The sequence below is a fragment of the Protopterus annectens genome, chromosome 15.part0 (genome assembly GCF_019279795.1).
Source record: "Protopterus annectens isolate FY-2018-M chromosome 15.part0, PAN1.0, whole genome shotgun sequence".
NCBI classification, from domain to species: Eukaryota; Metazoa; Chordata; order Ceratodontiformes; family Protopteridae; genus Protopterus; species Protopterus annectens.
The window spans coordinates 762,330,695-762,357,201 of record NC_056749.1 but is presented as its reverse complement, the minus strand read 5'-3'; the positions used below and the strand labels follow the sequence as shown (position 1 = coordinate 762,357,201).

At 36.3% G+C, this 26,507-nt stretch overlaps 1 protein-coding gene across 1 annotated transcript in view; it reads right to left on the bottom strand.

The window, feature by feature from the left end:
- Window positions 1-26,507, bottom strand: part of LOC122790049 (gamma-aminobutyric acid receptor subunit alpha-3-like) — a 1,812,576-nt gene that overhangs the window by 1,000,310 nt on the left and 785,759 nt on the right. The window contains exons 6-7 of the mRNA XM_044057615.1: window positions 18,253-18,271; window positions 13,040-13,054 (exon numbers count right to left, since the gene is read on the bottom strand). Coding sequence (XP_043913550.1) covers window positions 13,040-13,054; window positions 18,253-18,271 — 34 coding nt within the window. The remainder of the gene's footprint in view (window positions 1-13,039; window positions 13,055-18,252; window positions 18,272-26,507) is intronic.

Genomic DNA, 26,507 nt, shown 5'->3' with positions numbered 1-26,507 from the left:
CAAGAGCATTCACTGCTGTGAATTTCAACATTTTAATACAGATTGCACTATTGTGGGGATCGGGAAATGTACCCTTTCACTCACTGAAGTGTGATCTTGGAGTTTGTATATATATAATACCAAGGGGTGTGGGGGGTGCAGGGGGCTTGTCCCCCTGTAAAAATGTTCTTTGCTGTGTTTTGCACAGTAGTACCAGTTTTGGAAGTGTGGAGAATGTTTGAATTAAGTCAGATTTGACATTCTCCACTTTTACGTTCATCTTTTGTATCAGTGATTGTTTTAATTTTTCACCTATCTGGTTCATTGAAATGATAACTCACACAAAGTATGATCGGTGAAATGATAGTAAACATATACACACACACGTGTATATATATATATATATATATATATATATATATATATATATATATATATATATATATATATATATATATATATATATATATATAGTCTACATATATTATATAGGTCTACTTCAGTAAACTGAAATTACACTTATCTGGTACTTACTTTATAGAGATGACATCACTGAACTTTGAATAAACTAAAGGTCCACATTACTGCATTTTTTTTTTTACAGAGAATGGAAGCACTTGGCCAACATTCAATGTAAAAACACACTGCAGTATAAAAACCCACCCACTGCTCTCACACTCCCAACAACTAAATACAGCAACTCCGGTATCGCACTACAGTGGAGAAAAAAGGTAAATTTTCCCATGTTGGCAAAGTGCTTCCATTCCGTGTAAAAAAATGCAGTAATGTGAAGCTTCGGTTCATTCAAACTTCGGTGATGTCATCTCGGTAAAGTAAGTTTCAATTAAGTGTAATTTCAGTCTACTGAAATAGACCCATACATATATATATATATATATATATATATATATATATATATATATATATATATACATACATACATACACACACACACACATACATATATATGAGAAAATACCATGCTTATAAGTAGCTCTGTGATGTGGGCTGGAAAGCACTTCTAAATTAAGAACAATTCCTTCTACTGGCTTAATAGGTATCTAGCTGTTATCAGACTCATTGAAAGGCTTCTTTGGACATCAACTGTAAGCTAATTTATTCTGTCAGTAATGAAGAGTACCTATGTGAAAATTCAAAATGATCTTTTTCTAAATGAAAAATCAGTTCAGTGTTGCTTGTACAATTATGTTACTGCCAATGCCTATATAAATTTCTGTGGATTCTGCTGTATGTTGGGCTATATTGTCTAGTATCTCTAGCCCTAGGAGGGATTGAAAATAAAGGTGGGTTAGTGCCTCCATAACTCCTTCCTATTTCTTAGATGACATAGTGGTGGTATCAGCCTCATTGTAAACAGTGTTAATACAGTTCTGCAAAAATGTAATTGAATTTTAAATTCAGTTTAAATACATTACTAGTGAACACTATGTATCTATATCACATTACCACTATGAATGATTCTACACAGGGTAAACTAACTAACTAAATGTATGATTGAAACTGTGCATTTTCATGATAGAGAAACAAGAGATATGATAACAAATTACTAAGGAAATACATTTCTGAATATACATTTACTCATATTAGCACAACAAAAAAAAGAACAAGCCAGATGGAATAATTGACTGGGCATGAATGATACTGTTCACCTTGCTTATGATGCACTGGGTATCATGGTATGTAGTAAGGTACACTTTGTCTTATGATATGTGGACTAACATGTTGCCAGTTCTCTTGTATCATGATATAGACTGGCACATGGACATTCTTTATCATAATGTACAGAGTGGAACATTGTAAAAGATTACCTCTGTATCATAACAGAGAGGGGTGCATTGTTAAAGATATGGTCAGTATCCTGATATGTAGAGTGGCACACTGTTGTTGATCCTTGCTGTATCATAATACAGAGTGGCACATTGTCATTGATCCTCTGTGTATCATTATATGTAAGGTGGCACATTGTTGATCCCTTCTGTATCATAATACAGACTGGCACTTTGTCATTGATCCTCTATGTATCATGATATAGAGTGGCACATCGTCCATAATCCTTTCTTTATCATGAATTACAAAATAGCACATTGTCATAGATCCCCTCTATATCATGATAAAGCGGGAAACATTGTTAATGATACACTCAGCATCATGATATGTAGGGTGGCACATTGTTGGTGATCCTTTCTGTATCATGATACAGAGAAGCACATTGTCATCGATCCTCTGTATATCATGTTATAGAGTGGCACATTGTTGATGATCCTCTGTTTATCATGATATAGAGAGGCACAATGTCATGGATACTCCGTGCATCATGTTATAGAGTGGCACATTGTTGATGATCCTTTCTGTCTTTGATTCCTTTTGTATCATGATATGTAGAGTGGCACATTGTTGATGATTCTGGCTTTAGCATGAGAGAAAGAGGCACATTGTCATGGATCCTCTGTGTATCATGTTATAGAGTGGTACATTGCTGATGGCCCTGCTTTTATCATGAGAGAAAGAGGCACATTGTCATAGATCCTCTGTGTATCATGTTATAGAATGGTACATTGCTGATGGTCCTCTCTCTGTCATGATATAGAGTGGTAAATTGTCAGTGATCCACTCTGTATCTTGCTGTATTGTGACATATCTTTAGGGCTGCTGTCAGTACCATGATATGAAGAGTGATACATTGGTGATCATCCTCTCTGTATAATGTCATAGAGTGGCATGTTGTCAATAAACCACTCTTTATCATGATATGCTCAGTGGTACAATGTTGATGAGCCTTTCTGCACGACGGTGTGAAGAGTAACTCATTGTCAGTGATTCTCTCTATATTATAATATGTGCAGTGGAACTTTGCCAGTGGTATTCTGTGTATCATTACACAGAGTAGCACATTGTCAATGATCCTATCTGCATGAAGATATGCAGAGGGGGCATACTGTTGATGAACCTCTCTGTATTTAAGTTTGTTTATTTATTTAGTTATTTGTCTGTCTTTGTTAACCAGACAGGCCTGAGAAGAAAGGCTGTACAATACAAATACATGTAATACATAAAGGTAACAATTATTTTGATATATACAATTCCTAAATAAGTAAATAGAGTTTTACATATGTTTCGTGCAATACTAACAACAATTAAATGCAAACAGAAAAGGTTATATGCTGAACACCTTGAGCTCAAAGAGGAGTTGCACAAAGGAAAGTATCATCAGTGGATGGATAATACGGGGAAAATATTAGTAATTATAGACAATATGGAAGGTATGAAGAGGAAGAGAGTTAGAGGAACAGCTGTTTTTGCAGTGGTGTGATAAGTCAGCACAGGAGAGGTGTGAAAGATTGAAAAGTATCAGTAAGGTTAGTGGAATAGATAGATGGAGGCAGATATACTACAGCAGGCAAATGCAATGCGGAACTTGAAGTTACTAGCAAGAGCAATCTATGGAGGACAACAGCCAGGAAGCAAGAAGGCAGTGCCAGGTTTGCTGTAGGTCTTTTTAAGTATGGTTTTGTAAGAATTTGTATTTTTATCTGCTTTAAGTAAGACGGGATGGGGTTCCAGAGCTTTGAGACATAGTGGCAGTAGAGAGACAGTCTCCAGAAGTGTTTCAAGACTTAATGTGTGATAACATTAATTTGTTACTTGAACAGAAATCTCTAGTTGGATGAAAGTACTGCAGATTGTCTTGTAGTACTGCACATTTCTTTGGAGAGTGTAATACATTATATGTGGGGATTAATTGTGAGTAGCTAACCTGGTTAGGAAGTTTGAGACCATTTAGTTATTTTAATGCCAGGCAATGCAAGATTTATATGGAAGATTTGTTACAAATTTTAATACTTTTTACAGCATGCTGCCAGTTTAATTTTACTGGTGATAATAATGTTTATCAGTATTGGGGAGGCACAAATTAGTGATGGAAGAAGACAGGTGGTGATAAAGTATACCTGGAACTATCTGTAGATTGGTACTAGTTTTGTTATTTTTTGTTTTTGTTTGATAGAGTGAAGTATATGATGGTTAGACTTGAGACTGTCATTAATTATAATTCTAAAAAGCTTTGTCTGACTTACAGTTTCTATTATACTGCTGTTACTTGTGGCATTGAGAAATGTATGTTTCTTGCTCAGGTATTGTTTTGATGAGAAGAAAATGAGTTGACTTTTGGAAGGTTTGATAAACAGATTAGACATTTTAAGCCGATATTCAATGTAATTGAAGGACTGTGGCTACTATTACATCTCCTGGCACTCACAAGAGTATGAAGATCAAAACTGGGCCCCTTGTATGTAACATCTTCATAAATAAATTCCATACTGCTACTAAACTTGCCATCAACATACAATATGTTGAAGACATCACACTCATCTGTTCCACCTTGTCCATAAGTAAACTATAGAAAATAATGCAAATGTTTATTTATATTTTATTTTTTGCCACTGTTTTTCACTGCTTGTAGGAAGGAACAGATAACTTGTAGACAAGAAGATTCAGTTTGATTTGTACTTTGTTGTTTTACCTTTAATTTTCACTGGACAAACCAGAGCTTATATAAACAATCATATCTTGGTTTATGATTTATTGATCTCTACTTTAAAAAAGAAAGGCAACTGTGAGCAACAATAAAGGAATTACAGCTTTTGTCCGAGTTTCAGAACTTGTACAGTCAGTACAACAGATTTACTGTACTTACATTAGTATTTAGTTGTGTATTACTTGTCTGATTTTTCTCACAGAAGTTGATTTAAGTTTTCTTTGAATTCTGTGGTTACTGATTTTGATTATTCTTTTATTTTATAATTTTTATTCATTTGAAGCTGAATATGGATTCTTTAAATGAGTATGCCATTAATGATCTGCTAAAAAACAAATATTTTGTACAGTAAAATAAATGCTATGCAATATTTAAAGGTAACAACTGATAACACTGGTGATCTGTGTTCCTCATGTAAAAATTTGGATGATTTGCTTACCATCATTAGAAGTAAATGTAGACTTACTAACAATGATTGCACTTGTGCAATTGGAATGGCTTTTTATATATACTAATGACTGGACTGGTGAGATAAATAATGTTAGGCAAAGAGCAAAAACAACACTTTTAGGAAATGAAGTGTCTATTGTCTGTAAGGATCATTCAACCCTTATGAAACAAGATGATGCCCCTGACAACTTTGGAATTCTGGATGCAATTATTCAACAGTCTGAGGATTCAGAGTGTTTAGAAGGAAACAAAAAAAGAAAAAAAAGAAGTTCACAGCAAATAGCAAGGAAAAAAAGAAACTGATAAATGTAACGTAAAGAGAATACGCACTAAAAAGGACATTGCTTTGTTATGTAATGCACAGGTTACAGGGAATGATAACATTTGTTTTTATCAGGAGAACTTCAGTCTGCCAGAAAAGGCATCATTTTTCCAAAAGAGAAGGTAGAAAAAAGAGGCAATGGGCAGCTGAAAAGGAAGAAATCAAAACTGAACGTGGAAGGATTGAAGAACATTATTGTAAGAAAAATGAGGACGACAGATGTTAACTACATGGCTCAGGCTGTGGATGTACAAAACCAGCTTGATGAGAATTGTATGCTTGCAAATATAATTTACAATGAAAACAGTGGGATTAATAAGACTAACGGCGATGAAGATCATTTCTTTTGTAACAATTAGAGCAGATATTACTGTATTACAAGTTGAAGATTCTGACTTTCTGGTCAGAAAATATATTCTTGTAATTGCAGATTCTATTAGAGGAACTGATAACTTACATCTGCAGAGAAGATAAACATTAAATAGTGCTATGCTTGCCAAGAGCAAAAATAGAACAGAGAGACACCTTGGAATGCCTTAATATAAGGAAGTATGGATCTGTTTTCATTCATCTTGGTACAAATGATCTCATTTGCGAGGACTCTCTGACTGCTAGTAGGAAACTTACAACCCTCTTACGTAGTACAGCTTGTACTGGAGGTAGGACATACTTTTCACAAATCACATATAGAAAGCATACTCAGTTCAATTTGAATAAAATTCTTTTTGTGGTAAATACCTGCATGGAAAAAAGGTCCCATTTAAAAAAATGGAAATGTAGAGCATCCAAGCCTAGTACTGGGCACACGTGTTCAGACAGGATGGAGTACATTTATCAAGATCAAGGAAGAAAATTTTTGCAGCAGATATTTTGCAATATTTGACTAACACTAGGCAGGATTTTTGCCAGATCAAAAATTTAACAGTTCACAGACAGCAACATTTGATGCATCTTTGATGGTTGTTAATGCTAGAAGCATTAATAACAATTTTTATTGGAAAATTTGCTACTTTTCCACAAGATTGATGTTATTTTTGTGAAGCATGGTTAAAGAACAATGATTGGAAACCAGTTCTGTCAGGGTATAAATGCTTTTACTGTAACAGACATTCTAACAAAAACTCAGCTGGTGTTATGATAGGGATTAATGATAGTTATGACACGTAATTATTACATGTCCAATGATAACACCAATACTATAGATTGTGTAACTGTAACAATAAAGACAACCCTAGAACATATAACACTTGTTGGGAGTGTTTAGACCACCAAAGTAAGTGCAGATGACCTTGAGGAATTCACACATTTCTTGCAAGAAACACAGGGGGAAAGAATAATATTAGCTGGGGACTCACATTTACCAGAAGCAGATTGGAATAATATTGATTCAACAACATTAGTAGGGAAATTATTCACAACATATGCTCAGGGACAGCAGTTGCTTCAGATTGTATAAAAAAAACCTACCAGGGAACAGAACATACTACACACTCAGGTGGATTCAATAAAACCTACAGGGTAATTTTTCAGCATATGTACATTGCAGCACAATATGCACAGGGCCACAGAAACATTTAAATTCAGTAAACACCATGTAGAGGCACACACCCCCGTGCAAACAAGGTAAACACCATGGTATGCTAATTACAACATAAGCAGCTGAATTACATGCTAATCAAACAATCTAACATGGTGGGGGTCTACTTTAATTAATTGAAAGCTCATTCCAGCGAATGAAAAACTGTTGACACATAAGCATCGAAGTGCTTAACGGTCTAACAACGTAAAGGTCGAAACATCTTCAATCAAATTGTTTTAGTTGGCCCACGTAAAGTTCCTGATCACGTAATGCAAACCATTTGTAGCACTGGCGGGTAAATGTAAACCGTGTTTGTAAAGTAATACTGCACATCCCTACAAATTAAAATGAATTAAATCAAATGAAGGCCTACATTACTAATCTGTACCATATGTGTAACATTTTAAAACGATAGTTACCGTACGCAATGTCTGCATACCACATCCTGTTGGACTGCTGATGACTGACAAAATGTTCACGTCTCCTGGTGTGCTAGGTAAAGCGTATCAAACTGTAAGATCACAGCAAAATAGAGAAATGTTAATAGTTGATGGTTATCTGTATAACCTAGAAAAACAACTGAAAACCAAAAAGTATTGGTGTTGTCGCCTAGAACATACGGTAAAATGTAAGGGTAGAGCGATAAGCACAACAAGCAGTGCAGAGGAGACGCTATTAAAATCTGCACCCCACGACCATGCTTCTGAGCCTGCAGATGTGGAAAAGTATCAGTCATGTCAAAAATTAAGGGAGTTAGGTACCCTGTGTAGGAGTACACCAGCTTTGGTAGTAAACAATGTAGTCGCTACTACATCCCTGCAAAGTACTGTGGCTTTACCTACCCGTAGATCTATCTTACAAATGGTAAACAGAGTTAGAAAGCTACATAAGAACAGGAAGGCAAGTATACCACTTAGTATGGTTTCTTTAGATGAATATCCACTAAAACAATCTAGTTTTATACAGGAGAGGAAAGTAGATATACATAGTAATTTACATGTATTGGTTTTCACTACAGAACAGAACTTAACAGACTTGTGCAAGGCAAACATTTGGTTTCTGGATGGTGTTTTCCTTACAAAAGGTAGATTTTGTAGACCGTTATATAGTGTTCATGCACTGCTGTGACATGGTAGTAATCAGAAATGTGTACCTCTGCTATACTCTCTAATGACTAACAAATCGTTCAGAGCATACAACTACATGTGGGAGTGTCTGTTCTCTTTACTAGATAAATCACATTTAAAGCCATCAGTAAAGTATATGCTATGTGACTTTGAACAAGCTGTTATTAAGAGTATTGCATACAATTTTGCAGATGTTTCCAGCAAAGGGTGCTTATTTCATTTCGCCCAAAATATCTGGCATAAAGTGCAATCTGTTGGTTTGGCACAGCTATATGGTAACTCTGTTCAGTTTCAACAGTCAGTGAAAAAGCTTTTAGTGTTAGCCTTTCTGAAAGAATGTGATGTCATTGCAGTGTTTTGTGGGCTATCTAAAGATTTCCCTACCGAGGGCAAGCCATTGTTAGAGTACTTTTCAGATGTATATTTGTTTTGTCGTGCATGACAACAGGTAATTAGGACAATGGCACCTACTCGATTTCCACTATTTACCCTGTATCGTTCTGGAATATATCTTCACTGAACGAGAAGTCTTTGCCACTCACTCAAAACTATCTAGAGGGCTGGCATAGGAGGATTAGATGCCTTCTTGGGAGACGTATCTGTGATATCCCTGCCATACTTGAAGTGTTAGCCAGGGAGCAAAACAGGGTAGATGAGTTGCGTTTGCAACTACTAACAGCTTGTCCACCCTCACCTAAAAAAAAGAAAATGAGTTCATCGGCACAGACGATTGCAGGCTGTGCCAGAGACACAGGAAGATTATGACATACAGCAGTTCCTGACAGCAGTAGCTATGCTACTAAAAGTGTAGGATTTCCAGTGATATGGGATACTGCTTAAAGACAGTATTTTCAGTTAGAGTTCCTATGTTATGCGTTTTATTTTGCATTACGTGTCACATTTAAACTGCAATACTTTCTCTATGAACGTATTAATAGAGTACTTTCCTACATGTTTTGTTTTAGTGCGCACAGAACACAATTAGTGACAATAATGTCTATATGTAACATAGGAAGTTTTCATGAGTTGAAGTATGCTGAGCAGACAGCTATTTATAATTTAACTTCACATTGCAATGATTATGTGCAACACAGTGATATTTAAGGATCTATAGTATGCTCAAGAAAGAGCTATTTTTTCTTTACTTTACGCTCAGGAGTATGCCATTTCTGCTTTATGTTCGGCACACTAGGAACAATTTGTGGGCCAACTATTGCTTTTTGATGTTTTCGTTTTTGATGGAGTTACATTTCAGTTGTTATAGCTTTTAATGCTTATGTGTCGATGGTTTGTCACTCACTGGAATCAGCTTTCGATTAATTAAAGTAGACCCCATGGTGGAGCTATTCACTAAGCTATAGAGCATCCGTGTAGATTCCATGCTGGTTTGTCTTGTATATTCCAAAATTTGTGGAATACAGCCACAGAAAGGAGTCTACATGGACAGAACCATGTCAACTGTTGCATTTACAAGGTAAGTCTTGAACCTGGAGGGTATTGTGTAACAGTAACTCACCTTTGCCCCCCCCAAAAAGAACAGTCTCTCCTTGTTGGTGCCATAACAGTGACTCACCTATGTCTGCCTCCCAAAATAACAGGAAAATCACACAAATGAAATGCTAACATTTCTATCAAATGAACTGTCCTTGCAACATTTGTACATATTTATCACATAGCATTCCATTTTCATTCATTGGCAGTCATGTGTACCTCTGAAATGGCTTGACAAACATGCCTATGCCATCAGTACACTTTTAACTAATGCATACAGGTAACAGTGTAAATGCCTGTGCTTCATATATCTCTTAAATACATTCCAGCATATGCAGAATGCAACTGACCAAATGGAAGCATACCTTCTGAAGTTCTGTACTACTCTGTATAGATATATCTAAAGAAATAGCATTATGTGCAGTATTTCCAACATAAGAAAATGTTCCTACCATCAGTTTGTCTAGCTACATGGTTGCCTTTTGGTGTTGATAAAGGGCTGTCAGCACAGTGAAGATGTACATGAGGTGTGAACTGATTAGAATTGCTGAATCCAATAAAAATTCGATCTGTGTAGAGATGTAAACATAGTGCATGCACTCCCTCAATGGTCTGTTGGAATGGATTGCAACTGTGACTGATCAGTGATTGGGGTAGGGAAACCACAACACTGCAGGCTGACTTACTTCCAGTGGGTGTGTCAGGTCAGATCTACAAAGTGTTAGATGTAAGGTTGGAAATGTAAGTAAGCAGCACACAAGTCACAGATTGCGTTCCTTCACATCCATCCCGCTCTTCATTTTTTGTCAACTGCAACAAATTATATTATTTTCACTTAATATCCTCACACATTTTAAGGCCACTGATATAAAATAGCTTACACACTGCACGTCTCATATTAATGCTCAAATCCATGAAGAATGGCCAACAAACAAAAAAATGTAAGACAGAACTGTATATTTGCAAGCAGTGATCATGACAGGTTGTGTGATCACTAGGTGCATTACATTCAAAACTACTAAATGTACAAATAATACTTGTATGCTTTGATACCACTGCAGATGCTGTTGCATTTGTTTGTGTGCATATTGAGTTAAGTCCTTTGCTGCAAAGCTGTGTGTGTGGCCAAGAGGGATAAGGCACCCATCCTGTGTTCTGATGGTGCATTGGAGTGAGAGTTCAAATCCAGACCTGTGCAGTAATATCTCATGTATAGGTTTATAGGTGTGTACTAGGCTAATGGCCATGGAGCCCTTACAAGCCTAGCCCATAGGATTACCCTGGCATTGTGCCACCTGACGTTAGTTCCCAGTGCCTCTGTTGAGTAAAGCCATTGGAGTGATCCTTGGGGTGAATTTTCTATTTCCCATCCACTCATCAAGATTTCTCTTGAAGAGGGCCAGTGAGGTCCTCTGTTTGACATGTATGGAAGTCTATTACATAGCACGGGCAGTCTCTGGGTTATGAACCTGTCTTTCCAGCATGTTCTGTTGATTGTGGTAATGAGGTTGAGGTCCCTGGTGCATGTTGTGTGGAGGGATTGGGATTTCTTCAGATGTAGCATTTCTGACAGAGCTGGGTCAGACATGGCTTTGTAAGTCAAGCCGAGATCACCTCTAAGTAGGCGATATGAGACAGACAATAGTTTTTTAGAGTGTCCATATAGTTCAAATGTTTGAGGCCTAGGATCCTCTTTGTGAGGTACTTTTGCAGCCTCTCCAGTTGTTGCAGATGTTTAGTGAGGTATATGCCAAATGGGGCATTGTACTCAATGATTGGCCTAATGAGGGAAGAGTAGAGGGAGACAATGACCTCTTTCTTCCTGGATGCAAAACCCTTAATAATGAGATGTGCCATATAGATGGACTTTCTGACCACAGTGGCAATGTGGTGGTCAAAAGAGAGGTTGCGGTCAACCTGTGTATCCATATCTCGTATAATGCCTTCTGTGTTCAGTGGACTGCCATCAATGTGATAATTCATGGGAATTGGGTTTTCCCAAAGGGGATGATGACACATTTTTTGGCATTGAGCTTAAGGCCATGGTTCTGACACCAGTCATTGAGCCCTTTCTATAGGATGTTAACATCACTTGGGGAGTTAATAAGAGCTCCCAACTTGCAATTGTCTGTGAACTTTGTCAGCCAGAGTCCCTTTGTGTTGGCCTGGCCTTCAGAGAAGTAGATACCAAACAGGAGAAGATCCTGGAACGAACTCTGTGGGGCTCCACTCATGACTGGTCAGCAGTCTGACTTGGAGTCAGCTATTGTCACACTGTGGGTTCTACCTGTGGAACAGTTTGCAACCCACCTAGTGATATACGGGTTGATGCCTAGCTTAGTGAGTTTTTCTATGATTCCTGAGTGGGGAATGGTATCAAAGGCCTTGGCCAGATCAATGTAGACTGTATGAACCATCTTGCCTTCCTCCACAGTTCTGGTGACTGACTCAAAGAAGTTGACCAAGTTGAGCAGTCATGATCTTCCCTTCACTAAACCAAATTGTGTGGGATCCAGAGTTAGCATTTTCTAGTGTGTATGTCATAGACTGCTTTTCCTCATTTCAACTACCACACCCTTTCCTCTCTTTTCCTATTTTGTCAGTGTCTGCGCGATGCACCGCTTAGTGCAAAGATGGCAAACAGAGAAAAATTCATCGTAATTTTGGCTGTGCGTATCCGGTTAGCATGAAGTGCAGCAGTACACAAAACTGGCCCATCCTTAAAGCAGACAGGACCCAGACAGCCAAAAACAGAAACCAGATGTATTCAGTTAATACTATTGGGCCTTGTGCAAACCTGCTAAGCGATGTTGCACTGTGGTTAACAGTGAGATCTTCAGAATGATTAGTAAAATAGGGAATGTCATGTAACTAATCCTGAGGCAGCAGGTGTAAGTATAGGGCTGGAATACAAATGGTCCTGGGTTCTAGTACAGGGTGTGCAACCTTTGTTTTATTGTTGCGACATTGCAGTTTATAGAAATGAACTGCACCATAGACAAGTGTTTTCTCAACCATCTTTTGGTAGTAGGTGTAAGTGTAGAACTAAAAACAACAAAACACCCAGCACTCAACTGGAGAAAATATTTGATTTCAATGTACACAAACAGACCGGTTTCAGCCCACAGGCCTTTTGTATCTTGCATACATATGCAGTTTGATAACTGTCACACAAACCTGCTGTTCACCACTATGGAAATGTATATATTATATTATATTACTGCTGTTTAGTGTCCATTTCCTCTGTATGACATGAAATTACATGTAGAAACATTACAAACTGAGGGCCCTATCTAACTATATGTCACATATTTAAAATACATCCATGTGTTGGCACCCACCAAGTAGTACATCCCTTGGTTCTCAGTACTTTTTCCCACACATATATCAACCGCATTACAAAATGTAATATAAAATGTTGTGTGTTATGCAATGCACATCAATGTGGTAACAGGCTGGACTACAACAATTAACCCATACACCTAAAAAGCCTTATCTGTAAGGCTAGTGCAGGAATCGGCATGGACCATAGCTACAGGGACATAGGTGTCCTTCAACACACTTGACCCTACCCATTTTGGTTTCATCAAGTGTAGATCTTGCTTATTGACTCTTGTGAACTTCTTGGATATTGACCCAAAAAACTTGGATGAAAGATTACAGGACATACAACTTACGTTGAGTTATGTAAGGCATTTGACACTATCCCCCGTTCATGTCTCATATTGAAGATCGCCCATCTGAAAATTAGGCCACAGAGTACTAGATGGATAGCCAACTGGCTCAACAACAGAACACACACTCTCAAAGTTGGGGACTGCACGTCCACCACTAGCCCACACACCAGTGGAATACCAGAAGGATCTGTGCTGGGCCCTCAACTGTTTGGAAAATACTTCCCTGAAACACGGGCAACAGTAGATGACCAGTGTGTTTCTCACTGAATATTAACTCAACTGAAAGTTGTGGCTGGGTCTCTACAGAGTACTTGTTAGAATTTCTGTGTAGCCATTGATAGCAGTGGGGGGTAGCTTCTCCTCATCACTGATATCCTGTCCTGCCTTATATAAGTGGTACATTTTGGGTTATTTCTGCTTATCTGAGCTTTGCTCCAGCTAAGATCTACCTGAAATCAACTGGATGTATAAGTGAATTTAAGTACACTTTTCTCTGTTCTTTTTCATATAGTTCTGCTTTTAAGTTATTTATTTATGTTTCTCACTGAATATTAACTCAACTGAAAGTTGTGGCTGTGTCTCTACAGTTAGTTCCCCACCCACCGTCCCTGTTCTTGTTCTGGTGTTAATATTGGTGGCTTTGAAATTGCCCAGCCCTCTTGTAAATTTGTATTTGGATACTCCTTCTGGGCCCATCTCATTTGCTCACTGAAATGAGTGCAGTGAGATCATATTCTGATTTCAGGCACTCCTACTGTGTACAAAAAGAGCATTTCTGAAGAACAACCCCTGTAGCCTCTATATCCTGCTCTGTTCCCTCAAAAAAAAAAAAAAAAGAGTAAATAAATAAATAAATAAAATATATACATATTTTATTCAGCTACTCTTACTGTAACTGTTTTAGTTGCTGTTCTGCGTGCTATCTGTTCAGTTGCTCTTACTCTGCACTTAATACTGCTTGTTAGTAGCCTTCTAATTTACTGCCTTCTGCACTTGTTTCTTTAGTCATTTCTTAATTTAATTGCATTTATTTAAACTGTATTTGCCATAATATTGCTACACACTCAAGTGTGCTAGCCTGCACTGCAATTTGAATTGTATTTACTGCTGTTTTAGCTGCTTTTCTGTAAAAAAAAAAAAAAAACTTCTAAGCTTGTTTCCTGTGTTGGAGAGAAGCCTTCTAGCTTATCAGTGGGAGTGATAAGCAGTATGTAGCCTATCTACCACGGGAAGAGTGGGTTTTGGCCCAGAAATTATAGTTCATTGACCGTATGGGCAGTTTTTCCATCTCTTTCTGCTTTCTGGTTTAAAAGCCCGTGTTTGCGTTTGGTCCCCGCCTTTCCTGTAACTAGCAATCTCCAGGTACAGACTTGCTGTATCCAGGACTGTTAGTAAGCTTCTGAGCCCCCCAAGCTTTTCTGTGTTGGAGGGAAGCCTTCTAGCTTATCGGTGGGAGTGGTAAGCACTAGGTAGCCTATCTACCACAAAAGCTTGTTTTTTTCACATATTGTACTTATTTGAATGCCTGCACATTTAAAAAGTCATTTTTTGTTTAAATAATTTGTTTAACTGTTGTAGGCTGCACACTAAAGTGTGATAGCCTTTTCTGATTGTTTGTAGTCGTTTAAAGCTGCTTTAAATGTATTTTTTTACAGTTTTTGTCTTATCTTTTCAAAAAAACAAAAAAATGACCCAAAAAAATTCCTTGTTTCCCGCCTTTCTAAGCTAGTATAGTCCAGTTTTCAGGCTAGTGCTGAATTCAGGGCTGTGTTACGAGTTTCTGAGTTGCCCATACCTTACATGGATAGAAAAAAGTTTCTCTGTTCACCTGTGAGAGAGGGGAGCTTTGAGCAGCCTATCTGTCCCTGGAGGAGTGGTTCCAGCCCAGAAGTTAGTAGTTTATTGGCCATTTTGGGATAATTTCTATCGCTTTCATTTCCCTGCTATAAAAACCGCGTTTGCACGGTTTTGTGTGCCGGGCAGTGCCGGTTAGCTAGGGTTAAATTATTCCCAGCTTCACTAAGTCTCCTCTTCAGCTTTTCCCTTGAAACTCAACCTTTGATAAATGTGCAAAAGCAACCTTTAAAAAAGGAAAACTGCAGCACCAGGAAAACATCAGTTTGGGACAAGAATTTGATATAAAAGAACTTGATCAAGAGGGCATATATAAAAATCTGGGAATTGATTTAGGATCAGCAGTAAAACATGAACAAATGCAAATAAAACTCAATAAGAAGTATTTTTGAAGACTTAAATTAATCCTGAAAACATCATTGACATCTAGGAACAAGATCCAAGCTATAAATCAATTTCCTCTTCCTGTCCTAACTTATAGTTTTGGAGTGATTGACTGGCCCCCAAAAAAGTGCTGGATAGAGTGGATATTAAACCAAGAAGGATGCTTCATGCTTACCAAATGATTTATAAAAAAATCAGTGTATACCAAGACTATACATTCCAAGTTCCGAAGGAGGGATGGGCCTCCTTGAAACTGATTACATGTATAGATCTACAATCGTGGGACATAACACATGTTTACTGACATCAAAACATCCAAATGTAGTGAAAGTTTTGAAACATGAGGAGAATAAATCGAAGATGACGTCTCTTCTTAATTTAGCAGAAGCATATCGACATCAAGCAGGAATGGAAATCAAATCAGAAATGGATAAAAAACAGGCAGCAACTGAATCTGCCAAAAAACAAAAGAAAGAATATAAGCTGAAGGATCAGATGAGAAGGCAAGAAATGTGGAAAAAACATAAATATAGTTGCAAGTATAGAAAACTTCTGGAAGAGCCTCATGTTGATCAAGAACGAATGCAGGAATGGTTAAGGAGAGGCAATTTTAAACCAAGAAATGAAAGGTTAATATTGGCAGCCCTAGATAGTGGGCTACATACATGTTGGTTTACAAAGTCCATTGAAAATGTAGGAGAAATAGACATATGTAGATTTTGTAAAACCGAATTGGAAGCAGTCACACAATTTGTTGCTGGTTGCGACACACTAATGGCAGAGGGACTCTACACTGAAAGGTATAATAATGTGGTAAGAGTGTTACACTGGAAATTGTGCAAACATTATGGTATTGAAGTGGCTGAAAAACACTGAAAACATGAGCCACAAAGAATCATAGAAAATGCTGAAGTTTATATCACATGGGATCACCCAATACCAACAGTTCAAAAGATAGATGCTAGAAAACCGGATATAGTGGTCCAAGAAAAGAAGACAAAAGTAGCATTGATCTTGCAAGGCCTAGACCTCGCAAAGACCATCAACACCATTCCCCATTCTGGTATTATAGACAAGCTCACCAGCCCTACGTCACGAGATGGTTTGCCAACTGGATCACGGACAGAACATACATGGTAAGAGTTGCAGGAGCTAGGTCTGACTCTAAATCGGTTACAAGTGGCATTCCCCAGGGCTCAGTCCTAGGACCCCTCCTGTTCAGAATATAATTCTCAGAGGTACAGGCAAGCACAGGAGGACTATGGCTGACCAAGTTCGAATACAACTGCAAACTACAGGCTATAATTGACTCTCTGGCTGACACAGACATCCTCCAAACGGGTCTCACTGAGGCAGATACCTGGTTTCAAAATCATGGCCACAAGTTAAATGACAAAAAGTGCATAATCATCCCCTTTGGAAAAAACAAAGTACCCACAAACTACCACATAGGTGGTAGCCCCCTAAATATGGAAGATGTAATAAGGGATCTGGGGACCGAAGTAGATAGTGATCTCTCCTTTGATAATCACATTGCCAAAGTGGTTAATAAATCTTTCTATGTGGCCCACCTAATCACAAAAGAGTTTGCATCCAGATCAAAATAGGTTATTGTTCCCCTCTATGCATCACTCATCAGACCCATCATAGAGTACAATGCCCCATTTGGGATGTACCTTACAAAACACCTGCAACAGCTGGAAAGACCACAGAAGTACCTCACCAAGAGGATCACTGGCCTCAAACATATGCCCTATGAAGTTCGACAGAAGAAACTCCAGCTATACTCAGTTGCATACCGCCTACTCAGAGGTGATCTCTGCCTGATGTACAAGGCCATGTCCAACCCAGAATTGATGGACATGCTCCACCTAAAGAAAACCATATCCCCTCGAGCCGCACGCTCTAGGGATCTAAACCTCACCACAGCAATAAATAGGATATGCTGGAGGGATAGATTCCTGTCCCAGAGACTTCCCATGCTCTAGAACAAGATTTCAATCTACATTAGGCAGAGCTTCTCACTAACACTCTTCAAGAGAAACCTTGAAGAGTGGATGGGAAACAGAAAGTTTACCCTGGGGATTATTTCAGTGGTTCTGCTGGATAGAGGCACAGGGAACTAATCTAGGGTGGTGGCGAAAGCCAACCCATTCCGACTAGGCTTATAAATGCCTTTGGACAGATAGCCTAGTACCTACCTATGAACCTATCATTGAAATCGCCACACCCAGTGACTACAGTGTTTTGCATACAGAGAGACACAAAATCATAAAACACCTGGATCTGCAGACAGAAATGACAGCCATGTGGGAGAAAGATACCCAGACAGTTCCAGTAGTAGTAGGAGCAATGTGTCTTATAAAAAATAATTTACAATCATATTTAGATATGTTACCAATTCATGTAACACCATACGAATTGCAGAAGGAGTGATTACTGTGCACATTGCGGGTGCTGCAAAGAGCACTTTTGGCTGACATCAAAGAGTGAAACAATACTAATTTCATGAACTTTAATCGTACTTTGACTTAGGAATGGGGTCCATTCCCATCATGGTATCACAAACCCAAAAGACTTGGAGAAATTAAAAACAGCAGAAAGATTTGGAGGGAGACTGAATGGAGAGATAAGTCAGCAAGTAAAGGAGAGTAGTAGTGCTGAAATTGAATTCATCCTCAAGTCTTGGTGAGTATCTTCACTAGGTAGACATTGTTTTTTCAAAATTCTCATCAAGACGACACTGATATATAGACTATATTTCGTATAGCATATATCATGGTCAGAAGTAGGTCAAAAATAAAAAAAAAGATAGCTGGATGCACAAGACCCACGATAAAAAAGTGGCCAATCCTGGTAATCGCACTGGTGCCAGGACTGGAAAAAATGACAGTTTAGAATCTTCAAAATATGGAAACATTCCTACCAGGGAGAGGATGGGCCCCCTGTTGTAGAAGGAAGTAGCAGTCCACAAAAATCACAAAAACTGATAGGCTAAAGAAGAACCATGAAGACAATAGAGTTGTCTATTCAGGATAAGAAAGAAATTATGTATTGTTACTATTATGCAAAAAGCCCAGAATTTCCAGACACAGGATATACAAAAAGCTTAAGACAGAAATTAGAGGAAAGAAAAATACTTCCACAAGAAAAACTGTCAGAAGCCTCAAATAAAAAATTGTGTTCATTAATGCAACAAATTTGTGAAAAACATTATACAAACCAAGAAACCTTGACCTGTTTGGAAAAAGAAAAATCTAAGGAAGTGTGAAAATATAAACAAAAACTAGATATTTTTGAAAAGTATAAAAAAGAAATATGGACATGGGAAAGAAAGAGAGATTTGATATGGTGCAATATTTATTCAAAGTGGAAAGCCAAATTAATCAATACAAAAAAGGCAGCCCAAAAGATATTCAAAGAGAAATACAAGCAAAGGCATCGAGATATGGACAATTTCACAGTAAAAAATAATATCACAAAGAGGAAATGTAGAAAAGAAGATTACCAAAGTAAAAGTTTAAAAAATAGAAGCTGACGTTATAGAATAACTGTGAAGTGAAGGATTTGGTGCAGAAGGTCTAACAGAGGTCATCACAGCATGATGGAACAAGTCCCTAAAGTAAGAAGAAACAGGAAGATGAGGAGACATCTGAAGAACAAATATGGACATGAGAAAGAAAAATTGATTTAATATGGTGTAATATTTATGCAAAGAAGAAAGCAAAATTAATTAATACAAAATATGCAGCACCAAAGATATTTAAAGAGAAATACAGGAAAAGGAATCCAGACATGGAAAACTTTACAATACAAAACAAAAGAAAACAAAGAAGAAAAGTAGAAAAGAAGATTAGTAATGGTAAAGTTAAAGGAATGGAAACTGAGGTTATGGAGTACTTTTGAAATGAAGGATTCAATGTAGAAGATCTAACTCAGAAAGCACCACAACAGGTTAGAGAAATAGGCATCCAAATGAAGGAGAAACCAGTGAAATGGGAAGCAACTGGGCAGTTGCCATATGAAGATATGTTGGAATCTTCCAAAGGAAACCAGTATAAACATTAATTTGAAGCTGGACAGCAAGGGAAGGAACAGGAAACTGTGGCAACTCTGACACTGCCAATGTTGAGGAGTGATGGGCCAGTGAGTTCCCATATGACAGAGCAATGGATGACACAGGATGAAACTGCAGAGAATGTACTACAGGAAGATACTATAGAACTCTCTATAGAATTCCTGCAGGAAATGGAGAACAAAGAATGTGCCCCTAGTTTAGAAGAAAATGAGCTAAGAGAAGAGCTGCTTGATTTAATACAGATAGACATATTAAGATCAATGAAAGAAATATATTGCAGAAGGCCAATAAAACCCAAAAGGTCAGAAGTTTGATAAAACAAATAAACACATTAATTAGGAGTTTTCATAGAGATCCATGCAATATAATAGAAGTAAACAACATATATTACTGTGCAGCTAAATTATTAACAGATAAAATTCTACCACAAGTGCACAGGGTAGTAAGGGAAAGAAAGGGGGGAAATTGAATACCATCATGGAAGTGTCGAATAGAGAAAACTAAAAAGCAATTAAGACAAAATGTGTCACTGTTAGAAGAGCATAGAAGAGGGAACAGATCAACAAAATATGAAAAAAGATAAATGTGATAAAAGTAACGTGCAGTATTATAACAGATCAGGATCTATCTTGCACTATTGCAAATAATAAACTAAAAATCTCAGCACATTCAGAAAAACTTAGAAGATGCACAGATAAATATAAAGGAAAAGTACAAAATAAGCAATTTATTGATGACCTCAAAAAGTTCTATAGAGAATTGGGAAACAAGGCAAAAGGAATTGAAAGACCACCCAAAAAAGAAGAAATAGATACATTTTGGAGAAATATCTATGAAGAGCCTGTGGAACATAACAAAAATGCTAAATGGATAGAAGAAGCAAAAGAAAGAAAAACATTTTAACCTGCATCTAGCTCTAAGCATAAAATGAAGAGTTTGGTAAAACCAGGGCTCATATCTCTTGGTATAACCCATATTATCACCATCATAGAGTAATAATCTGATACTTGGTATAATTTAAAAACAGTTTTAAAACTGCCTAAAAACTAATTTAGGTTTGGTAAATGCAAAAATAACATAATTAGATGGAATATATAATTAACATATTGATAATTGAATGATGACAGAATGGAAAATTATGATTAATACCAATAACCTAATTAGGCTGGCTGGCTAAGAACACAGTTCTAAAACTATCCACAGCCAGTGCCTCTCTGCACAGGGATCCACAATGAAATAAGCTGCCTGCTCTGGTTTCATGAAGACTAAAACATGCATTTCATTTCAAACTTAAAATATGATATGAAGATAGTGAAACCAATATCAGATATTAGAAAATCATTTGAGAATAACAAACTAAATTACTAACATGTCTGCAAATACATAAATTCTCAGATATAAAATATAAATATGTAGTATATTGAGTGAATGAAAAACAATATAGTCAAGTGCTAGCATACATCAAAAAAGATAGAAACAAGACCAACACCATATACACAGAAAAAATACTGGCAGACTAGTTGAATTTGTAACTTTATTCCAACGTATGCCTGCAAAGTAAAAAAAAAAGTATAATAATGGAAACTTAACATAAAAATGTGGACTTTAATGTGGTTGGAAAATGTTTGGTACACAAAAGTTAGAATTTGTATATGAAAACAGGCTTCAACGTGTTTTTGTATAATGAAAGAAAATAATTAAATGTTAAAGCCTTACTTGCCATAAACCATATGTAATGGCTTACATTAAAATGACAAATTAGATAAAAAGTGAGATTAATGGTTTTGATAATAACTGATGAGAAAAATATAATAATTTGAAATTTTATATTAATGATTATTGTAATGAAGCTTGATAGGTAAAAATAACAGTGTCTCATTGGTATGTTATTGCTCATAACATTGATCCTGTAGAGCATATTAAAGCAGGAAAGGTACTTCTGTTCAGTTTGAGAGATTCATTCTATCAAATAATCAGTCTGATATCCTAGAGATAAAGTTTCATTTCTGATACCAATATCTTTAGAAAGTAAATCAGAGTGGCAAAAAAGGCATTTGATTCATCAACCAAAATATTTGATGCAAATCCCTTCTACTAACTCAGCACATGGCACACAGCCCATTACATGGTATGCCTACTATTAAAACTTTAGGTTACAGCATACTACAACGTAACTCAATCATTTTTTCATGAAAGCTTTTCAGCTGACAAGCAAGGAAGTAGTGGGATTCTTTTCAACTATATTACTGATTGTCACTGACTGAATCTCCTTTCCCTCAGTCAAGTTTAAAAAATAGACTTGTCCTGGCATACTGACATTATCCTTGTCCACTGTCCAGATGTTTGCAGAATGCCCAGATTTTTGCCTCACGTTTAAGTTGGTTCTAACAAAATTTTTCATTTTCAGTAAAATCATGAAGGATTGAAGTCACTAAATAATGACATACATTTGAGTTTCAGACTTCATATTTTAAAAAAATATATAAAATAAACCAAGCATGCTGGACCGATCAAAGTGAAAAATATAAGACTCTTATTAATAATCAGAAATTAAAAACATACATTTTAATGCTACAATAACAGCATTTTCATCTGAATCAGAAGGCTTCATCAGAACTTTTAAGATATTTTACGTTAGTTTATGTGCCCTTTGCATCTATGGGTTGTGACTGTTCTAGTGGTGTCTTAAGTATTGTATTAATCAATCACTCAATTATGTTTTATTGTATAACTATTTACAATTAGTATAAAAGTAACTTGTTGGGTATGTAAGGTTAGTTCTGATGAAGTCTTGCAGTTCAGCCGAAAACACTATTATTGTATTGTTGAGTTAAACACATTTTCTTTTCTTAAAAAATCTTTTTATTAACAATTTTAATTATGCAATACAAAATGGTAACAGGCAATGCACATGCAAAACAATGAAAGTAACATAGACTTATATACAACAAATAACTATTTATAGATACGTCTTATGTCCAACAAAATAAATAAGTTGACAGAGATTAAGCTAGAAGGATATCAAATAAAGTACCCCAATATTTAACTATGAAACAGAGCACAAACTGTATGAAAATAGTCCAGTAGCACAAAAGCAAGAACGGACAACTGACCGTAGTTTCCACTATTTATTATAACAAGAAAATGGTAAGCGCTTTCGGCTGTGTTACTCCAGCCTTCATCAGACAAATTCAAAATGCTACTTATGCCAAATTTATAATACTACTGATGCAATCAATAATCCAATAAACCAATTCATTATTCAATCAAATGCTTATTCAATCAAATGCTAATACAATATATATATATATATATATATATATATATATATATATATATATATATATATATATATATATACACACACACACACAAATATTTCCCACTACATAAAATATACCTACAATAATAATATATAATATAAAATAATATAATGAATTTATTTAATATTCCTAACCTAACATAATTTAAGTACCCCAATATTTAATAAAGTGTGTACTAAGTCTTTGGGTGTATTTCAAATATTTGTGGGTAAGTACGTGTTTAGTAGCAAGTTGTTTAAATCCATCCCAAGTGAGTAGAGATCAATTCTTCCGGGTAAGGGTGATATAAAGTTTGACAAAGGAAAAGAGTGTTATTAAGATACAAGTCTGAAGTCGGGATAATCCTGTAAGGGGAGATATGTAATATTGTGAATTTCTAGGACAAAGTCATTTTTTCATATCCCTTTTTTCCAATTGTACCCTAAGGGAGCACCAGAGTCTATAAGAGCATTTGCAGCTACAAAAAATATCGAGCAGGTTGACATTGTGATTGGTACAATGGGGACAGAGTGGAGAGGAGGAGGGATAGATTTTACTAAGTATAGCAGGGGTAAGGTATGCATTGTTTAAGATCATAAGTTGAGTATAATTACTTTTTTTTAAGGGGATTAAGTTTTAGGGAGAGTTGAATAGCTTGGGAGATTTGATTATGATTACTGGAGGTATCTTGGTCTTTCCAGTAGTTTCAAAACATTTGATCACTTTGGGTTTGGATAGAAATAATAAGTTAGTATGTATTAGAAATCTTTTCTTTTTAAGTAAGAGGAGATTCCATAAGTATTTGATTTAATATCATTTAGATTTAGAGAGGTATCTTCCAAGATAATACAACAAAGTTCAAGGATTGTCTCAAGATAATTGTATAACTTTTGGGTAAAGACATGCAGTCTTATTTCAGATAATGAATTATTTCTAAGAGGAAATAGATCTGCTATAGTTAATTCTCTGATAAGGAGGATTTATCCAGGTTGATTATTTTGTTGTTCAGTCTATGTTTGGGGTTGAGTTGGAATGGTTGCAGGGTATTGAAGGCAATGGCCAGTTTTAGAGATTTGAAAGTTTTCTGAAGAACATTTATTTTATGCTTAATCACTGGTAGTAATTTGACATTTTTTAGGCTTTCTGTATTCAGAAAGAAGAGAGCTTTGGGGTTAAAGCTGAATGTTTTAATGTAGTTATAGTATAATTTGACCCATGTAGGAGACCAGATAGTTGAATTGGGAGCATAATCAGATATTGTTACTATCTTGTTACCATTGATAATATTGTAATAAAGTTTGAAGTCAGGTAGACTTAAACCACCTTTGTCTTTCAGGAGAGTTAGTCTATTGTAACTAATTCTGATTGATTTGGGGGAACCATAAGAATTTGAAGAAAGATGTGTGGAGAGCTTTAAAAAATGTGTTGGGGATTATTATGTTAGATGCATTGAAAACAAAGTAGATGAGGTAGAATGTTCATTTTGATTATAGCAGCTTTGGTGAGAAGCGAGAGGTGTAATTTTGCCCATCTGTGCAAATCTTGTTGGATGTTAGATTGTAGTTTGGAGATATTATTTGAATAAATTCTTCTGGAGGTATAATTCCTGGTCATCTGTGGTAAAATACATATTTTTTTAGTTCCAGTGGAGTTCACCATATTATTTGAATAGCTTTGGATGGGGTCTTGGTAAAAGGAAATACAGAGATACTGTAAAGACTCATTGATTTTGATTTGAGAGGTGGGCAGTTAGGTAGTCATCAAAAAGGGTTCAGGGAAAAGATGGTTGATTTCTCTAAGTTTAGTTTATAGTTGGAGAATTTTGAATATTTATCTGCTGAATCCAAAAGTGAGGCAAGTACTACCATGCTGTGTATGAAGCAACTTAATTTTTTAAAACAATAAAAGCAGTATCATAAGGGCTTTTGGGTAAATCCCTTCATCAGAATATGAAGGGAATTACCTGAAAGTACTTATGATACTGCTTTTATTGCTTTAATAAAGTGAAGTTGCTTCATACACAGCATGGTAGTGCTTGCCTTACTTTTGGATTTACTATTTGGATTTTTTGACAGTGCTTTCAGTGGAGGAGTCCTTCACTTTTTGTTCTTTATTTATCTATTGAGTCTAGTATTTTGGGAAGTCAGAATTGGGGAGGGAATATTACAGGTTAACGTCATCAGCAAAGGCTGAGAATGGAGTTTTAGTATAGAAGAGAGTGGGAATATGATGAAAGGTTTTTTGGGTGATTAACAGAAAAAGAGTTTTGATATAGAGGTTAAGTGGAAGAGTATAGAGTTTTAATAAATTCTATGAAAGCAGGAGGAAAGTTGAATCTAGGGAGAGTAGATATGAGAAATTCTACATTCAAGCTGTCAAAGGCTTTAGAGGCATCGATAGCCAGAGTATAAATGGGGTTGTGATTAATGATAGAAAAGGTTAAGAGGATGTCAAGGAGAAGGGTGTGGTCAAAGGTTTGTCTATTTTGAGGGAACTCTGATTTTTCAGTGGAGATAATGATAGGTTTAATTCTGTTAGCTAGAATAGAAGTGTAGATCTTCATGTTGGGGTTAATAAGATCAGTGGGCCTGTAGTTTCAAGGGTTTTTAAGAACCGCATTGGATTTAGGGATGAAAATCATTTTGGTGGCATTTAAGTATAAATCTTTTATTCCATTTTGGGTAATGTAGGTAAATAGGTGAAGAAGGAAGATAGATATTTTTTGAGTTGAAGCTTTGTAGAATGCTGTGGTAAAACCATCTGGACCTGGGACTTTATTAGACTTAAACTTGTTGATAGCCATAACAATTTCTTGTTAGGTAATGGGAGATGATAGGGTGTTTTTTTGTTCAGACCTAAGTTTAGGGAAAGTTAGTTGGTTCAAGAAAGTTTCTATATCAGATTTATTTGAGTGAAGGTCAGGGAAACTATATAAACCTCTATAGATTTGTTCATTATATCTTGGTTTTTATGGTAGCTCTTAGCTTGGTAGGTTATTTCTGTCATACCTGGGGAGTGTTTGCTTTGCTTGATTACTCTAGCAAGGAAATTTGATGGCAGGTGGGAGCACTCTGAGTAGTTTGTTAAGAGCTCTTATTTCATGGAAAGATAACTTTTTTTATTATTGGGGTCTTAAAGCTTTTTCTGTAAAAGGATTACTTGTTTTTCAGATATAGGATTGAAAGTTGATTGAAGGTGGGTCTCAATCTTATTAATTTTATTTTTGATAGATGATTCTTGGGAGAAGTACTTTTTTTTATAATAAGATGCTTTATTGAAAAGAGTGCCTCTGACCATGGCTTTAATGGAGGCCCAATAAATTTCAAAGGGTAGCTGGTTGTGTTCGATAACAGTCAAGGTTTTGTTGAGGATAACTTCAGCTTCCTGTAAAATCTCTTTGTTGTTTAATAAATTAAGGTTAAGTGCCCAGCTGCAGTGTCTATTTTTAATAGGTGGGTCTTTGAACCAGTCAATATTTAGTAATCAGAGTGGTCTGAAAAGAGCCTGGGTTCAGTATGAGATAGAATACTATAATTGAGAAGGATATTAGAGACACAAAAAAAATCCAACCTGGACCACATCTTATGGCAATGTGAGTAAAACGTGAATGTATTATTGGGAGTGTTATTGGACTGAGAGGTCTAGAGATCACATAAACAGAAGTCATTCTTGAGTTCCATTATGGCTAAAGAAGCATTGATGTTATGTT